The sequence below is a fragment of the Scyliorhinus torazame genome, chromosome 5 (assembly GCF_047496885.1).
Source record: "Scyliorhinus torazame isolate Kashiwa2021f chromosome 5, sScyTor2.1, whole genome shotgun sequence".
In the NCBI taxonomy this organism is placed as follows: domain Eukaryota; kingdom Metazoa; phylum Chordata; class Chondrichthyes; order Carcharhiniformes; family Scyliorhinidae; genus Scyliorhinus; species Scyliorhinus torazame.
Genome location: NC_092711.1, coordinates 285806323 through 285823737, shown reverse-complemented (window position 1 = coordinate 285823737; position 17415 = coordinate 285806323). Strand labels below are relative to the sequence as shown.

The 17415-nt window shown below is 50.9% G+C and overlaps 1 protein-coding gene across 1 annotated transcript in view; it reads left to right on the top strand.

Annotated features, from left to right (window-relative positions):
* The first annotated feature begins 1973 nt into the window (after positions 1-1973).
* Positions 1974-17415, top strand: part of LOC140421176 (ras-like protein family member 11A-like) — a 30118-nt gene continuing 14676 nt past the window's right edge. The window contains exon 1 of the mRNA XM_072505669.1: positions 1974-2313. Coding sequence (XP_072361770.1) covers positions 2172-2313 — 142 coding nt within the window. The 5' untranslated portion in view covers positions 1974-2171. The remainder of the gene's footprint in view (positions 2314-17415) is intronic.

The window sequence follows — 17415 nt, the reverse complement described above, 5'->3', positions numbered from 1 at the left end:
CGGGAAGCTAAACGAGCCTCCAGATGCCCTGTTCCGCGGCACATGTGCCACCGCACAAGTGGACTGCTTCCGAGCCCTCCACCAGGACCTCTGCCACCCGGGGGCCACTCGGTTTTTCCACTTCATTAAGACCCGCAACCTGCCCTCCTCCATTGAGGAGGTCAGGACAGCCACAAGGGACTGCCAAATCTGCGCGGAGTGCAAACCGCACTTACCGGCCAGAGAGGGCACACCTGATAAAGGCTTCCCGTCCCTTTGAACGCCGCAGCATGGACTTCAAAGGCCCCCTCCCCTCCACCAATCGCAACACGTATTTCCTGAGCGTGATTGACGAGTACTCCCGGTTCCCATTTGCCATCCCCTGCCCAGACATGACTGCAACCACCGTCATCAAGGCCCTCCAGGGTATCTTTACACTGTTCGGTTTCCCCGCGTATATACACAGTGATAGGGCATCCTCCTTTATGAGCGACGAACTGCGTCAATTCCTGCTCAACAGGGGCATTGCCTCAAGCAGGACGACCAGTTACAACCCCCGGGGAAATGGGCAGGTAGAGAGGGGGAACAGAACGGTCTGGAAGACCGTCCTACTGGCCCTATGGTCCAGGGCCCTCCCAGTCTCCCGCTGGCAAGAAGTCCTCCTGGAGGCCCTCCACGCCATCCGGTTGCTGCTCTGTACCACTACCAACCAGACACCTCACGAACGTCTCCTTGTTTTCCCCAGGAAGTCCTCCTCCGGGACCTCGCTCCCGACTTGGCGAGCAACACCCGGACCCATCCTGCTCTGAAAACACGTGCGGGTGCACAAGTCAGACCCGTTGGTCGAGAGGGTCCATCTGCTGCACACTAACCCCCAGTACGCCTACGTGGCGTTCCCTGACGGCTGGCAAGATACGGTCTCCCTACGGGACCTGGCGCCCGACGGAATCCCTCGCGCACCCGAACCACCACCACCCCCCCTTCCACAGCACCTCACAGGAGGGTCAGTCCTCCCGCCGCTCCTGCCTAGGCCCTCCCACCCACCGACGCCCCCTACAGGCACCCCCCTCCCTTGTCAACCTTTTGCCCCACCAGCGCCATCTAGAGGTGACGAAGCTGCCATGGAGGCCGAAGCCACGCTCCCGGAGTCGCAGACGCCCGGACCCCCACCGGAATCACCACCGAGGCTCAGACGCTCCAGGAGGACGACCAGGCCACCCGACCGACTGATTGCCTCAGTATAACCGATCTGTAACAGTAAATAAACACAATGTATATATCTTCCACGATTGTAAATATTCGCAACAACGCTGTAAGGAGGTATCACGGTACCTCCATATCTGATCATACCATGTTAAATGCAATTGTAACTACTGGCCATCACCCCCGCCGGACCCTTTTTTAACAGGAGGTGAATGTGGTATTATCAGGTATTGCAGTACCCGAGAGGCTGAAGACCATTGGTTAAACCTAGGAGTTTACCATTGGCTGTTTTGTATGTAGCTCCGCCCTGACAGGCAGGGTATAAGAACCAGTGCCGTCCCAGCAGCCCTCATTCTGTGCCGAAGCTGCTGGGGAACAGTTCTAGTCTATTAAAGCCTTCAGTTACGTTACTACCTCGTTTTAATAGTAATTGATCGTGCATCACGCTCTGAAGCAACAGTGCTAACCACTGGGCTACCGTGCCGCCCGTTATTTGTTTGTAGATGTCTGGACCGACCCCATGAAAAGTCAATCCAATCAATCCAGTCCCCTTTCCCCGTCCCACCCCTCCCCCCCCCCAAACCCCCCTACAAATATATATCCAATTCCCTTTTCAAAGTTGTTTGGCACTTTGCTCCCACCACCCTTCAGGCAGTGCATTCCACATCATATAACAGCTCGTGTCCGAGGACTCCAATTGGATACGTGATGGGCAGTCGTTGAGCTTGTTTCAATTTCTCATTGGTCGCTGCAGCCAGAATATTTGTTGTAAGTTTGAGAATATGGGGGAGAGAAGTTTCATTCTTGATTGAATTTGGGAAAGTACTGTACGACTTGGGGGTCGTGACTCAGAGCCCGTCAGTGTCAGCGGGAACAATCCGGATACAATCGGGCGGGGCGGGGAGGGGAAGGCAATGCAAGGTCGTAAAAGTTTCCGTTTTGCTACTTTTCTCTCCCTCTCTCGCTTGTGTTAATGTGTAGTTTTGTAAATGCGTCTCCTCCAGAACACCATGTCAAACAATTCGAGTAACTTCCTACTGCTTCCCATACCGGAGGTCCCGGTACTTGACTACCTGCATAACAGAAACGTGAAGATCGTGGTGTTGGGAGCAAGGAAGGTTGGAAAAACTGGTAAGAACGGGGGGGGGGGGGGGCGGGGGTGTCGCCAATCGGGGGGATTGCATGTCCGTATTCGAAATTCATATTTGCATTCACAATTAAAGGCGTGGTACTCCATTTGTACTACTTTGATCGTGATGTACTTAACTCTGAACCGAGGACAAGAGAGCATGATTTACAACTGTCCTTGAGTCCCGGCACTGACCGCAATGGTAAAATTATACATATCATCACCTCTCGTTTTAAAACTGCGATTGTAGCGAGCACCACCTGACAGTTAAGCTGCCATTACCCCAAACCCTAACCTCGAACTAAACTGTCAATTTCCTCACATGCAGCAAAGGCTGTTTCTCTCTAAACGTTATCCTGGTCTACTGAATTTCCAAACCATAAAGTAAACGGATAGTTTCCCTTCGTCTTAATCCTTGTTTGCTGTCGCTATTGATGGGGCGCTTGGATTGATGCCCTCTTGGAGAATTGATACATTGAACCTGATTTCCAAAAAAGGATGTGTATTGGCCGGGAAGGAGTTCTTCTCTGAGTTCGCCACTGACTTGTGACAGTGAAATTGATGGGGACATATACTTGAAGTTAAATGATTGGATTAGAAACACACAGAGGATTTCCTGTTTAAAGTGATATTTTAAACCAGAATTAACAAACTGGGTATTGTCACCAATTAGTTTGCCAAGGACAAATCTTTTTTTTAAATAAATGTATACCCTGGCTCGTTATATAGTAGGGTTGTGATTTTTAATGCTACCTGACTTGTTCATTTAAGACCCCTTTCCATTATTCCCAGCAGCAGTTTGTAAATTTGAGATCAGCAAATTAGTTGTATATTTCAGGTAGGAATCACAGAGTGAAATGCCTGGCTTTATCACTTTGTTTCCACATATGTAGCAATTCACACCAAAAGTGTAATGGCTGAAGTGTGGCTTGCTAGGAGCTTGGTATATCTATCTCCTGGAAAAGTGAGTCAGGGGGGATGGTATTTTAGTCATTAAAAAGTTTGCACAATGATCAGCATTAAACGTTCTCTATTCTCTATTTTCCCTGTTCATGCATTGAAAATTCCTCACTCTATACATGCTAGAAGCAAGAAATTGCTCTGGCAAATTAGCCTTACGTTATAATAATAATCAGGGGCAGCATGGTGGCACAGTGGTAGCACTGCTGCTTCACGGTGCCGAGGTCCCAGGTTCGATCCCAGCCCTGGGTCACTGTCTGTGTGGAGTTTGCACGTTCTCCCAGTGTTTGCATGGGTTTCACCCCCACAATCCAAAGATGTGCAGAGTAGGTGAATTGGCCACGCTAAATTGCCCCTTAATTGGCAAAAATTAATTGGGTACACTAAATTAAAATATATATATAATAATAATAATCTTTAATAATAATCGTTATTGTCACAAGTTGGCTTACATTAACACTGCACTGAAGTTACTGTGAAAGGTTATACTCCCTACTCTGTCTCTTGTCACCTTTATCAATTTTTTTCCTCTGCTTTCTACTTCTGTTCAGCTGCCGACTCATAGATCCACACACCCTCATCTCCGGTTGGGCTGGGTCCTTTTCATGCTTACCCATCTGAATATTGCAACTTTTGAGCACTGATTTGGATTATGCTGCATTTACCCATGCAACGGTGCTTGTTTATTGTCTATGAGCCAACCAGTTTTATACATTTTATACACCATTACCCCCCTCATGATAATTGCCCTCCCACCCACCCCCCATGATCAAATCAACAATCTCCCTGTGTTAAATATTGTCACATGTTCTATGTACTCTCCACTACTGAGCTGGGAGAGATTCCTTTAGCTTGTGGAAATATTTACAGTTAATATAGTACAACTATTTTACATTTCTGATCATTGTTAGTTGCGGTTTCTCAGCTCAATGATCCGAGGCTCAAGTTTCGGGTCACAGTTCTGGGAGTGGGTCCAGCCAAAGCTATATTGGAAACAACTTGGAAGAGAATGGCACTATGGTGCATAAGTCTACTTTTCGGCAATACTTAAACAGAAGTACAACAGGATAGCCAAAAGTTAAATAAATGGTAAACCCATTACCTAAAAACATGACCTGGGATATGTGTCAAAAGTAGGACGATGCAAAAGTATCATTTAAATATGATGTAGCTAAAGTCCTAGTAACAACAACTAGTGCTTCTATAGTACCTTATATTCCAAGGCTCTTCATAGAGGCATTATAAAACAAACTGTGGACTTCCGGTTGCGGCTATGCCTAGGTAGGTCACACGTTCGGTAGCTCCCGCCGGGAACGGACTTTTGGGCTCTCCAGAGGGGCCCCAACGGCAATTGTTCGACGGCTTCCAGTGTGGGAAGGTGACAACAAGGTCCCCCCGACATTATATGGATTGGACCAGGAGTGGAGCGGTGAAAAAAGTGATCTTGGGGCAGCGAAAAGTGCGAGGGAGGAAAAGTAAGATGGCGACGGGTGGAGACCAAGCAGCATGGGCGCAGTGGTCACAGGAGCAGCAGGAGTTTCTTAAACGTTGCTTTGAGGAGCTGAAGACAGCAATACTGCCGCCAATGAAGGCGACGATTGAGAAGCTTGTGGAGACCCAGAAGGCCCAAGGGGCGGCGATCCAGGAGGTGCGGCAAAAAGCCTCTGAGAACGAGGATGAGATCTTGGGCCTGGCAGTGAAGGTGGGGGTGCACGAGGCGCTGCACAAGAGGTGGGCGGAAAAATTCGAGGGCCTGGAGAATAGGTCGAGGAGGAAGAATCTTCGGATTCTGGGTCTCCCTGAGGAGTGGAGGGGCCCGATACCGGGGCATATGTGAGCACGATGCTCAATTCGCTGATGGGCGCGGGAGTCTTCCCAAGGACCCTGGAGCTAGTTGGGGCTCACCATCGGGTCCTGGCAAGCAGACCCAAAGCCAACGAGCCACCAAGGGCCGTAGTGGTGCAGTTCCACCGCTTTATGGATAGAGAGTGTGTCCTGAGATGGGCCAAAAAAGAGCGGAGCAGCAGGTGGGAGAACACGGAGATCCGAATCTACCAGGACTGGAGTGCGGCGTTGGCTAAGAGGAGACCTGGTTTCAATCGGGCTAAGGCAGTGCTCCATCGGAAGGAGGTGACGCTCGGTATGCTGCAGCCAGCGCGATTGTGGGTCACGTTCCAAGATCGGCACCACTATTTTGAAACGGCCGATGAGGCATGGAGCTTTATACGGACTGAAAAATTGGACTCAAATTGAGGGTTTGTCGTGGGGGGATGTTTACTGTGTTCACTGTGTTTATTACGTTTGGGGACTGTTCTTTTGGTTTGAGTGCTGGGTGGGGATGGGTGAATGAATCTGATGTGGGGGCTGTGGGAGAGTGTGGGCCTCGGTGTTGGAGGGGGCAGGCCCCCACGGAGGAAGAGGGGGAGTGGCGGCCTGGGGATGGGGAGTTGGGGTAAGGCTGCAAAAAGGAGCTGCACCAGAGGGGGCGGGGCCGGCTCAGGAAAGCGCGGGCTTTTTCCCGCGTTAGGGAAGGACGGGGGTGGGGGGGGGGAAAGGGCGATGCTGGAGAGGAGCGCACACTGACTGCCAAGGGGAGGGGGGATTCTCACACTGGGGGGGTCGATGGAATGGCGGGAGAGGCCGGGGTCAGCAGGAGTCAGCTGACTTACGGGAGTGTTATGGGGGGAGCAAAATGGCTCGATGCAGATCTAGCGGGAGGGGTGGGGAAACTGGGTTGCTGCTGCATTGGCCAAAGGGGAGCTGGAAGTAGTACAGGTGGTTGGGGCGGGGGTCCGCCGCCTGGGGGACTGGAGGGTGCGGGAGGCGCGGGCACGTGGCTGGCCTAGAAAAGGAGATGGCTAGTTGGCAGGGGTGGGGGGGGGGGGGGGGGAGAGTAGCCCCCCAAACCTTGCTGATAACTTGGAATGTGAGTGGCCTGAACGGGCTGGTCAAGAGGGCCCGGGTGTTCGCGCATTTAAAGGGACTGAAGGCAGACGTGGTTATGCTCCAGGAGACACATTTGAAGGTGGCAGATCAGGTTAGGCTGAAAAAGGGATGGGTCGGGCAAGTCTTCCATTCAGGGCTGGATGCGAAGAACAGAGGGGTTGCAATACTGGTGGGGAAGCGGGTGTCGTTTGAGGCAATGAATATTGTAGTGGATAATGGAGGTCGATATGTGATGGTGAGCGGTAGGTTGCAGGGGGTGCGGGTGGTACTGATGAACGTATATGCCCTGAATTGGGATGATGCCGGATTTATGAAACGCATGCTAGGTCTGATTCCGGATCTGGAGGTAGGAAGCTTGATAATGGGGAGGGACTTCAACACGGTGCTGGACCCAGCACTGGACCGCTCTAGGTCCAGGACGGGTAAGAGGCCGGCTGCGGCCAAGGTGCTCAGGGGGTTTATGGATCAGATGGGGGGAGTGGACCCATGGAGGTTTGTCAGGCCGCTGGCCAGGGAAATTTCCTTCTTTTCCCACGTCCATAGAGCCTACTCCCGGATAGATTTTTTCATTTTTAGTAGGGCGCTAATCCCGAAAGTGGAGGGAACGGAATATTCGGCCATTGCCATCTCGGACCACGCCCCGCATTGGGTGGAGCTGGAGTTGGGGGAGGTGAGGGACCAGCGCCCGCTGTGGCGCCTTCATGTGGGACTGTTGGCGGATGAGGAGGTGTGCGGGCGGGTGCGGGGGTGCATTGAAAGATATTTGGAGGCCAATGACAATGGGGAGGTGCAGGTGGGGGTAGCCTGGGAGGCGCTGAAGGCGGTGGTCAGGGGAGAGTTAATCTCCATTAGGGCCCACCGGGAGAAGAGCGAGGGGAGGGAGAGGTTGGTGGGGGAGATTTTACGGACAGGAAGTATGCAGAGGCCCCCGAGGAGGGGCTACTCAGGGAGCGACGGAACCTCCAGACGGAGTTCGACCTGTTGACCACAGGGAAAGCAGAGGCACAGTGGAGGAAAGCGCAGGGGGGCGACGTATGAGTATGGAGAGAAGGCGAGTCGGATGCTGGCACACCAGCTTCGGAAGAGGGAGGCAGTGAGTGAGATTGGTGAAGTTAAGGATAGAGGGGGGAATACGGTGCGGAGTGCGGTGAGAATAAACAAGGTATTTAGGGACTTCGATGGGGATCTGTACTGGTCTGGGCCCCCAGCGGGGGAGGAGGGGATGCAACGATTCTTAGATCAGCTGAGGTTCCCGAGGGTGGAGGAGGAGGAGGATGTGGCTGGTTTGGGGGCGCCGATTGGGCTGGAGGAGCTGGTTAAAGGATTGGGGAGCATGCAGGCGGGGAAGGCCCAGGGGCCGGATGGGTTCCCGGTTGAATTCTACAGGAAATACGTGGACCTGCTGGGCCCGTTGCTAGTGAGGACTTTCAATAAGGCGAGGGAGGGGGGGGGGACCTTGCCCCCGACAATGTCTAGGGCGCTGATTTCTTTCATCCTGAAGCGGGACAAGGATCCACTGCAATGTGGGTCGTATAGACCAATCTCGCTCCTCAATGTTGATGCTAAGTTGCTGGCAAAGGTGCAGGCTACGAGAATTGAGGACTGTGTCCCGGGGGAGATTCATGAGGACCAGACGGGATTTGTGAAGGGTAGGCAATTAAATACAAATGTGCGGAGGCTCCTCAATGTGATTATGATGCCCCTGGTGGAGGGGGAAGCTGAGGTAGTGGCAGCTATGGACGCAGAGAAGGCCTTTGACCGGGTGGAGTGGGAGTATCTTTGGGAAGTGTTGCGGAGGTTAGGGTTCGGGGAGGGGTTCACCAGCTGGGTCAGGCTGCTATATAGAGCCCCGGTGGCGAGTGTGGCTACGAATCTGCGGAGGTCGGAGTATTTTCGGCTGTACTGGGGGACGAGGCAGGGGTGCCCCTGTCCCCCTTGTTGTTTGCACTGGCAATTGAGCCTCTGGCCATGGCACTAAGGGAGTCCAGGAAATGGAGGGGTCTGGTCCAGGGGGGGGGGGGGGGGGGAAGGAACACCGGGTGCCGTTGTATGCTGACGACCTGTTGCTGTATGTGGCAGATCCAGTGGAGGGGATGGCGGAGGTCATGCAGATCCTAAGGGAGTTTGGGGACTTTTCGGGGTATCAACTCAACGTGGGGAAGAGCGAGCTCTTTGTGGTGCATTCAGGGGATCAGGGAAGGGGGATAGACGAGCTACCGCTGAGGAGGGTGGAAAGGAGCTTTCGGTACCTAGGGATCCAAGTAGCTAGGCGTTGGGGGGCCCTGCACAAGCTCAATTTGACGCGGTTGGTGGAGCAGATGGAGGAGGATTTTAAAAGATGGGATATACTGCCACTCTCACTAGCGGGTAGGGTGCAGGCAGTCAAAATGGCGGTCCTCCGGAGGTTTCTCTTTGTGTTCCAGTGCCTTCCCATTATGATCCCCAAGGCCTTTTTCAAACGGGTAAGTAGGAGCATCATGGGTTTTGTGTGGACGAATAAGACCCCGAGGGTGAAGAGAGTGTTTCTGGAGCGTAACAGGGGCAGAGGGGGGCTGGCGCTGCCGAATTTGTGTGGCTATTATTGGGCAGTCAATATGGCGATGATCCGTAAGTGGGTAATGGAGGGAGCGGGGGCGGCGTGGAAGAGGTTAGAGATGGCGTCCTGTGTGGGCACGAGCCTGACGGCGCTGGCGACGGCACCGCTGCCGCTCTCGCCGACAAGGTACACCACGAGTCCGGTGGTGGCGGCGACGTTGAAGATCTGGGGGCAGTGGAGGCGACACGGGCGAGGTGGGAGCCTCGGTTTGGTCCCCGTTTCGGGAGAATCATCGGTTCGTCCCGGGAAGGATGGATGGGGGGTTGCGGAGCTGGCATCGGGCGGGGATTCGAACGGGGGACCTGTTCATCGATAGGACGTTTGCGAGCCTAGGCGCGCTGGAGGAGAAGTTTGGGTTACCCCCTGGGAAACGCTTTCAGGTACATGCAAGTGAGGGTGTATGTGAGGCGGCAGGTGAGGGAATTCCCGCTGCTCCCGGCACAGGGGATTCAGGACAGGGTCATTTCGGGTGTATGGGTTGGAGAAGTCAAAGTTTTGGCGATTTACCAGGAGCTGAAGGAAGAGGAGGATGCCTCAGTGGAGGAGTTAAAGGGCAAGTGGGAGGAGGAGCTTGGGGAGGAGATAGATGAGGGTCTGTGGGCTGAGTAGGGTTAATTCTTCCTCTTCTTGCATCAGGTTCAGCCTAATACAGTTCAAAGTTACTCACAGAGCGCATATTACAGGGGCGAGGTTGAGTAGGTTCTTTGGGGTGGAGGACAGGTGTGGGAGGTGCTCGGGATCCCGGAAAATCACGTCCATATGTTCTGGTCGTGCCCGGCACTGGATGGGTTTTGGAGGGGTTTTGCGAGGACTATGTCCAAGGTGGTGAAAGCCCGGGTCAAGCCGAGCTGGGGGTTGGCATTATTTGGGGTAACGGACGAGCCGGGAGTGCAGGAGGCGAAAGAGGCCGGTATTCTGGCCTTTGCGTCCCTGGTAGCCCGGCGGAGGATTTTGCTATTCTGGAAAGATGCGAAGCCCCCTAGTGTGGAAGCTTGGATCAATGACATGGCAGGGTTCATCAAGCTGGAGAGGATAAAGTTTGCCTTGCAAGGGTCTGTGCAGGGGTTCCTCAGGCAGTGGCAGACGTTCCTAGACTATCTCGCGGAGCGTTAGGAGGAGGTCAGCAGCAGCAGCAGCCCAGGGGCGGGGGGGTGGGGTCTTTTGGAGGGGCGTGTGGTTGGGGGGGGGGGTGCTTTCCTATTGGTGCTTTTAAATGTCATATGGGGGGTTATTGCATGTAGGGGAAATCCAATGTATGATTTTTGTCTAATTTTTGATTGTTGTGTTCTTGTTTATTTCTTTTTGTTGCGGGGGGGGGGGGGGGGTTTGTTGAAAATCTGTTGAAAAATTTGATATAATATATATATTTTTAAATAAATAAAACAAACTGTGGCACAATGCCAAAAAAGGAGATATTGGGTCAGATGAGAAACTTTTTCAATGAGACGGGTGTTATGGAGGAAAGCAATGTAGAGAGACAGAGCTTAGGGGGGAATTCTAGAGCTTGGGGTCCAGGCAACATATGCTAGTGTAATCTAGTTTATGGTTCATGTTAATATTTTAATTCTGGGAACAAAATAAAAGTTTAACTGTAGAAAATTAGATGTATGCAATTAAAGCGTCTATTACACCTAAAAGGTTGGGGCCATATTGATTTATGGGTTAACAGCTGGAAAATTAAGATCCTAAAACAGTAGTTGGGCTTAAACGTATCTGGAGAGATGAAGATGTGGGGCACGATTCTCCGCTCCCGCTCCGGTTGGGAGAATCGCCTGGGTCGCCAAATTTCCCCGCGACGCCAGTCCGACGCCCTCCCGCGATTCACGGAAGCGGCCAGATCGGCACAATCACGTTTTGCACGGCTGGTACAGTGAATCGCCCGAGACAGCCAAAATGGCGATTCGCCGGTACCCCCGCGATTCTCAGGCCCAGATGGGCCGAGCGGCCTGCCCAAAACGGCGGGTTCCCCCCGGCGGCGGCCACACCTGGTCGCTGCCGGCGGGAACAGCGCGGGAACGCTGGGGGAGGCGGCCTGCGGGGGGGCGAGGGGGGGGATCCTGCACCGGGGGGAGGGGCTCAAATGGGGTCTGGCCTGTGATCGGTGCCCACCGATCGTCGGGCCGGCCTCTCTGAAGGAGGACCTCCTTCCGCAGCCCCGCAACATCCGTCAGACATCTTCCTGCGGGGCAGACTCGGAGAGGACAGCAACCACGCATGCGCAGGTTGGAACCGGCCAACCCGCGCATGCGCGGGTGACGCCATTTATCCGGCGCCGGCCGCGTCATGTATGCGGTGCCGCCTTTACGTGGCGCCAAGGCCTGGCGTGCGTAAATGACGCGGCGCCGCTCCTAGCCCATTATTGGGCCATGAATTGGTCGGGATAGGGGCCGTTTCACGCTGTCGTGAACCTCGACTCCGTTCACGACGGCGCGAACACTCTGCCTCCATTTCAGAGAATCCTGCCCGTGATGTCTACATGCATGCAAAGAAGTGCAGCAAGAGATATATTTTGTTTTGGGAGTTAGAGCTAAATTTGTTTAAAAGCGTCCAGTGAACCCTAAATTTGTTTAAAAGCGTCCAGTGAACCCAACAGATCCAACGTGGAGATTGGTGGTGTTTAAGAAGGATCTCTGGCAACCCAGGGGGAGGGGGGGGGGGGGGGGGGGGGGTTTAGTTTAGGTCAAAGATAAAGGGGTTTTGTTACTTGTGTATTGTTTAAAATTTCTGTATTGTTATTGTTGCGTTTGCTTTGTAAGAGGGGAAAAATTGTTGTTTGGGAAAAAAATTTCAATAAAACATTTATTAAAAAAAAAAAAGAAGGATCTCTGGTTTCAATTTATCTGTGTTCTGCATTAGAGGAAGAGGTTGTATATGGAAAGGGTACTGCTGCTGGTAGGCTCCAGACAGTTAGGGTTCAAATAATCTGTGAGCTGTTGGTGCAGTTAGGGCTCATGAGAAGTCTTAAGGAGCTGAGAAGGTGGTGGCAGGTTGCTGATTCCATACTGGAGGAGGTTAGTGCACAGAGGAAGCCCTGGGTGCTATTTCTAGCTTGATGCTGCTGGGAGACTGGAACCCACGGGCAGTGCCAGATTAGTGAGCGCAGCGGTCTGGAAGTGTGCAGGTCATTAGATGTGGGAGTTCAGCTTTCGCAGTCTCAAGAGAAGAGATTAAGAGAAGAGATTGAACAATCAGGAGGTGAGCAGTTATTGAGGCAATCTTAAGTCTTGAGGGAATTCAGAAGCTAGATCTTCAAAAGTGAAGACTGGAAATCCCTCAAGGGAGATAGAATTTTAATGAGATATTGTGACTCATAGTGGTTGCTGATGTCTGGATGGCTTGTGGTGAAATCTGTCTCAGATGCAACCAAGGCAGATTCCATTTAATATGCAGTGTAGTGTGTTCGATCACAGTTTGCCTGTTAATTCGTATTTATCAATTTGTCCATTCATATTTACCTCCTGTTAATTCTGAACATTAAGATGACTATTGTAAATTGTTTTACTTTTCTAACTTTGCATGGAAAAGTTTATTTTGACTATTTAAAATTATCTTGGGGCTTTAGTCTCCTGCTAGGTAACTTGGATTTCAAACTTTATCTACTTTGAACAAAAGGTTACTGGCCCCTATCTGGATTGTAACAACAAAACCTGTGGTAGAGCAATTGAAATTGGAAATGCTCCAGGCCAGAATTAGAGGACTGCAGAAATCTGAAGGATGTGTGGGTCTGGAGAAGATTACAGACCTAGGGAGGAGTAAGGCCATGGCGGGATTTGAAAATCAGGATGAAAATTTTTAAATTAAGTTCAAGTGGGAGCCATTGCTGGTCACCAAACAGGGCCATCTGCAAGTTAGGGTATAGGTGATAGAGTTTTAGATTTATGGAGGATAGAATGAAGCTAGTCAGGAGTGCATTGGAATAGTTTAGATATGAATGAGGATGCCAACAGGAAATGATTAGTTGGCAGTGTCGCAGAGATAGAAATATACAGTCTTATTGGTGCGAACATGTGGGTGCATGGATAGATCGGAGATATAAACTTGTGAATATTGTTGCTAACTTTTGGTTGGTTCAATTGGCTCTGTTTTATAACCTTTGCTCTCGAGTCGCCAGGTATCTTTATGATACCGCCACGAGCTTCAAGTTCAAGTAATGATCAATAACTCAATACACCGATTAGTAAGATTCAAATCAAAGCACATTTATTATGCACTATTAATCGCTACTCATGCACAAATTTTACGTCTAAGCTACTTCTACAACTAACAGGCCTATACTTAGCTTCGGACTGGCCCACCAGGTCAGGGGAACAAATGGCCTTTCGTTCGGGTTCTGAGTCTGCGGGATTCGAAGTGGGTACGGATTGGTACCCAAAAGCAAAGCCTTGCCTTTACAGGAGCAGCCCTTTGGATTTCGGCGGCAGCGGTGCGCAGGGGCCCTCTGGGAGGTGAGTAGTGAATTTAAAAACTCTTACCTTTACAGGAGCAGCCCTTTGGATTTCGGCGATAGCGGTGCGCAGGGGCCCTCTGGGAGGTGAGTACTTACTTTAAAAAGCCTTGCCTTTACAGGAGCAGCCCTTTGGATTTCGGCGGCAGCGGTGCGCAGGGGCCCTCTGGGAGGTGAGTAGTGAATTTAAAAACTCTTACCTTTACAGGAGCAGCCCTTTGGATTTCAGCGGCAGCGGTGCGCAGGGGCCCTCTGGGAGGTGAGTACTTACTTTAAAAAGCCTTGCCTTTACAGGAGCAGCCCTTTGGATTTTGGCGGCAGCGGTGCGCAGGGGCCCTCTGGGAGGTGAGTACTTACTTTAAAAAGCCTTACCTGGTCCCGTGTCTGTTCTTCTTTTCTGTTTTATTTGTTTTTATATAAGGCGGGAACCGGAAGTTCGACCCGCGGACCTCTGGGAAGTCCCCCCCCCAACCAATAAATTCTGGTGGAGAGGAAACCCGAGACACTACACGTGTAGTGTCTCCCAGCCGCCCTCCTCCTCTAACCTAATAATAAGACCCATTGGTGTAAGGTAAGTGCCATATTATATTATTATTATATTATTAGCATTGTGCAGGTCAAGGTTCGGAGGTGGAGGAGCAGTCTCTGTCAGCGAGAGAACCTGAGAACATCTAAGACACTCAGAAGGTAAGAAGGTAAGTAAGTGATTTTTACTTATTTTCACTTTTATACCTTTTTTCAAATTGTGTGTGTCGGGGGGAAACTGAAGTGACATCACAGAAAAGCTGTGGCCAGAGTGGCTGGTTGGGATTCTACCCTAAATTTTAAAAAAAAATTTGTGTATTTGGTAACTAATTAAACATAATAACTTAATTATAATTTAGAGGGATATCTAAGCCAGAGATCGGAGAGTATTATAGTTAGCTATCGCATTTCTATTAGAAATCTAGTGCTAGGAAACAGATAGTTGACAGTAACTTTGAAATTTAAAAAAAATATATATTTTTTTAAAAAGACAAATTTTAATTTTAATTAATTGACGCAATGTCAGTTAGAGGGGTGCTGTGCTCTGACTGTGAGATGTGGCAGGTCCGGGAGGCTTCCAGCGTCCCGGATGGCTTCATCTGCAGAAAGTGCACCCAACTGGAGCTCCTCACAGACCGCATGGTTCGGCTGGAGCAGCAATTGGATGCACTTAGGAGCATGCAGGTGGCGGAAAGCGTCATAGATCGCCGTTATGTAAATGTGGTCACACCCAAGATGCAGGCAGAGAAATGGGTGACCACCAGAAAGGGCAGGCAGTCAGTGCAGAAATCCCCTGTGGTTGTCCCCCTCTCGAACAGATATACCCCTTTGGATACTGTCGGGGGGGATAGCTTATCAGGGGAAAACAGCAGCAGCCAGAGCAGTGGCACCACGGCTGGCTCTGATGTTCAGAAGGGAGGGTCAAAGCGCAGAAGAGTAATAGTAATAGGGGACTCTATAGTCAGGAGCACAGATAGGCGCTTCTGTGGACGTGAAAGAGACTCCAGGATGGTATGTTGCCTCCCTGGTGCCAGGGTCCAGGATGTCTCCGAACGGGTAGAGGGAATCCTGAAGGGGGAGGGCAAACAGGCAGAGGTCGTTGTACATATTGGTACTAACGACATAGGCAGGAAGGGGCATGAGGTCCTGCAGCAGGAGTTCAGGGAGCTAGGCAGAAAGTTAAAAGACAGGACCTCGAGGGTTGTAATCTTGGGATTACTCCCTGTGCCACGTGCCAGTGAGGCTAGAAATAGGAAGATAGAGCAGATAAACACGTGGCTAAACAGCTGGTGTAGGAGGGAGGGTTTCCATTATCTGGACCACTGGGAGCTCTTCCGGGGCAGGTGTGACCTGTATAAGAAGGACGGGTTGCATCTAAACCGGAGAGGCATAAATATCCTGGCCGCGAGGTTTGCTAGTGTCACACGGGAGGGTTTAAACTAGTATGGCGGGGGGTGGGCACGGGAGCAATAGGTCAGAAGGTGAGAGCATTGAGGGAGAACTAGGGAATAGGGACAGTGTGGCTCTGAGGCAGAGCAGACGGGGAGAAGTTGCTGAACACAGCGGGTCTGGTGGCCTGAAGTGCATATGTTTTAATGCAAGGAGCATTGCGGGTAAGGCAGATGAATTTAGAGCTTGGATTAGTACTTGGAACTATGATGTTGTTGCCATTACAGAGACCTGGTTGAGGGAAGGGCAGGATTGGCAGCTAAACGTTCCAGGATTTAGATGTTTCAGGCGGGATAGAGGGGGATGTAAAAGGGGAGGCGGAGTTGCGCTACTTGTTCGGGAGAATATCACAGCTGTACTGCGAGAGGACACCTCAGAGGGCAGTGAGGCTATATGGGTAGAGATCAGGAATAAGAAGGGTGCAGTCACAATGTTAGGGGTATACTACAGGCCTCCCAACAGCCAGCGGGAGATAGAGGAGCAGATAGGTAGACAGATTTTGGAAAAGAGTAAAAACAACAGGGTTGTGGTGATGGGAGACTTCAACTTCCCCAATATTGACTGGGACTCACTTAGTGCCAGGGGCTTAGACGGGGCGGAGTTTGTAAGGAGCATCCAGGAGGGCTTCTTAAAACAATATGTAGACAGTCCAACTAGGGAAGGGGCGGTACTGGACCTGGTATTGGGGAATGAGCCCGGCCAGGTGGTAGATGTTTCAGTAGGGGAGCATTTCGGTAACAGTGACCACAATTCAGTAAGTTTTAAAGTACTGGTGGACAAGGATAAGAATGGTCCTAGGATGAATGTGCTAAATTGGGGGAAGGCTAATTATAACAATATTAGGCGGGAACTGAAGAACATAGATTGGGGGCGGATGTTTGAGGGCAAATCAACATCTGACATGTGGGAGGCTTTCAAGTGGCAGTTGAAAGGAATACAGGACCGGCATGTTCCTGTGAGGAAGAAAGATAAATACGGCAATTTTCGGGAACCTTGGATGACGAGTGATATTGTAGGCCTCGTCAAAAAGAAAAAGGAGGCATTTGTCAGGGCTAAAAGGCTGGGAACAGACGAAGCCTGCGTGGAATATAAGGAAAGTAGGATTGAACTTAAGCAAGGAGTCAGGAGGGCTAGAAGGGGTCACGAAAAGTCATTGGCAAATAGGGTTAAGGAAAATCCCAAGGCTGTTTACACGTACATAAAAAGCAAGAGGGTAGCCAGGGAAAGGGTTGGCCACTGAAGGATAGGCAAGGGAATCTATGTGTGGAGCCAGAGGAAATGGGCGAGGTACTAAATGAATACTTTGCATCAGTATTCACCAAAGAGAAGGAATTGGTAGATGTTGAGTCTGGAGAAGGGGGTGTAGATAGCCTGGGTCACATTGTGATCCAAAAAGACGAGGTGTTGGGTGTCTTAAAAAATATTAAGGTAGATAAGTCCCCAGGGCCTGATGGGATCTACCCCAGAATACTGAAGGAGGCTGGAGAGGAAATTGCTGAGGCCTTGACAGAAATCTTTGGATCCTCGCTGTCTTCAGGGGATGTCCCGGAGGACTGGAGAATAGCCAATGTTGTTCCTCTGTTTTTCGAGGAGGTCACCAAGATGATTGATGCAGGTAGGGCAGTAGATGTTGTCTATATGGACTTCAGTAAGGCCTTTGACAAGGTCCCTCATGGTAGACTAGTACAAAAGGTGAAGTCACACGGGATCAGGGGTGAGCTGGCATGGTGGATACAGAACTGGCTAGGCCATAGAAGGCAGAGTGTAGCAATGGAGGGATGCTTTTCTAATTGGAGGGCTGTGACCAGTGGTGTTCCACAGGGATCAGTGCTGGGACCTTTGCTCTTCGTAGTATATATAAATGATTTGGAGGAAAATGTAACTGGTCTGATTAGTAAGTTTGCAGACGACACAAAAGGTTGGTGGAATTGCGGATAGCGATGAGGACTGTCGGAGGATACAGCAGGATTTAGATTGTCTGGAGACTTGGGCGGAGAAATGGCAGATGGAGTTTAATCCGGACAAATGTGAGGTAATGCATTTTGGAAGGTCTAATGCAGGTAGGGAATATACAGTGAATGGTAGAACCCTCAAGAGTATTGAAAGTCAAAGAGATCTAGGAGTACAGGTCCACAGGTCATTGAAAGGGGCAACACAGGTGGAGAAGGTAGTCAAGAAGGCATA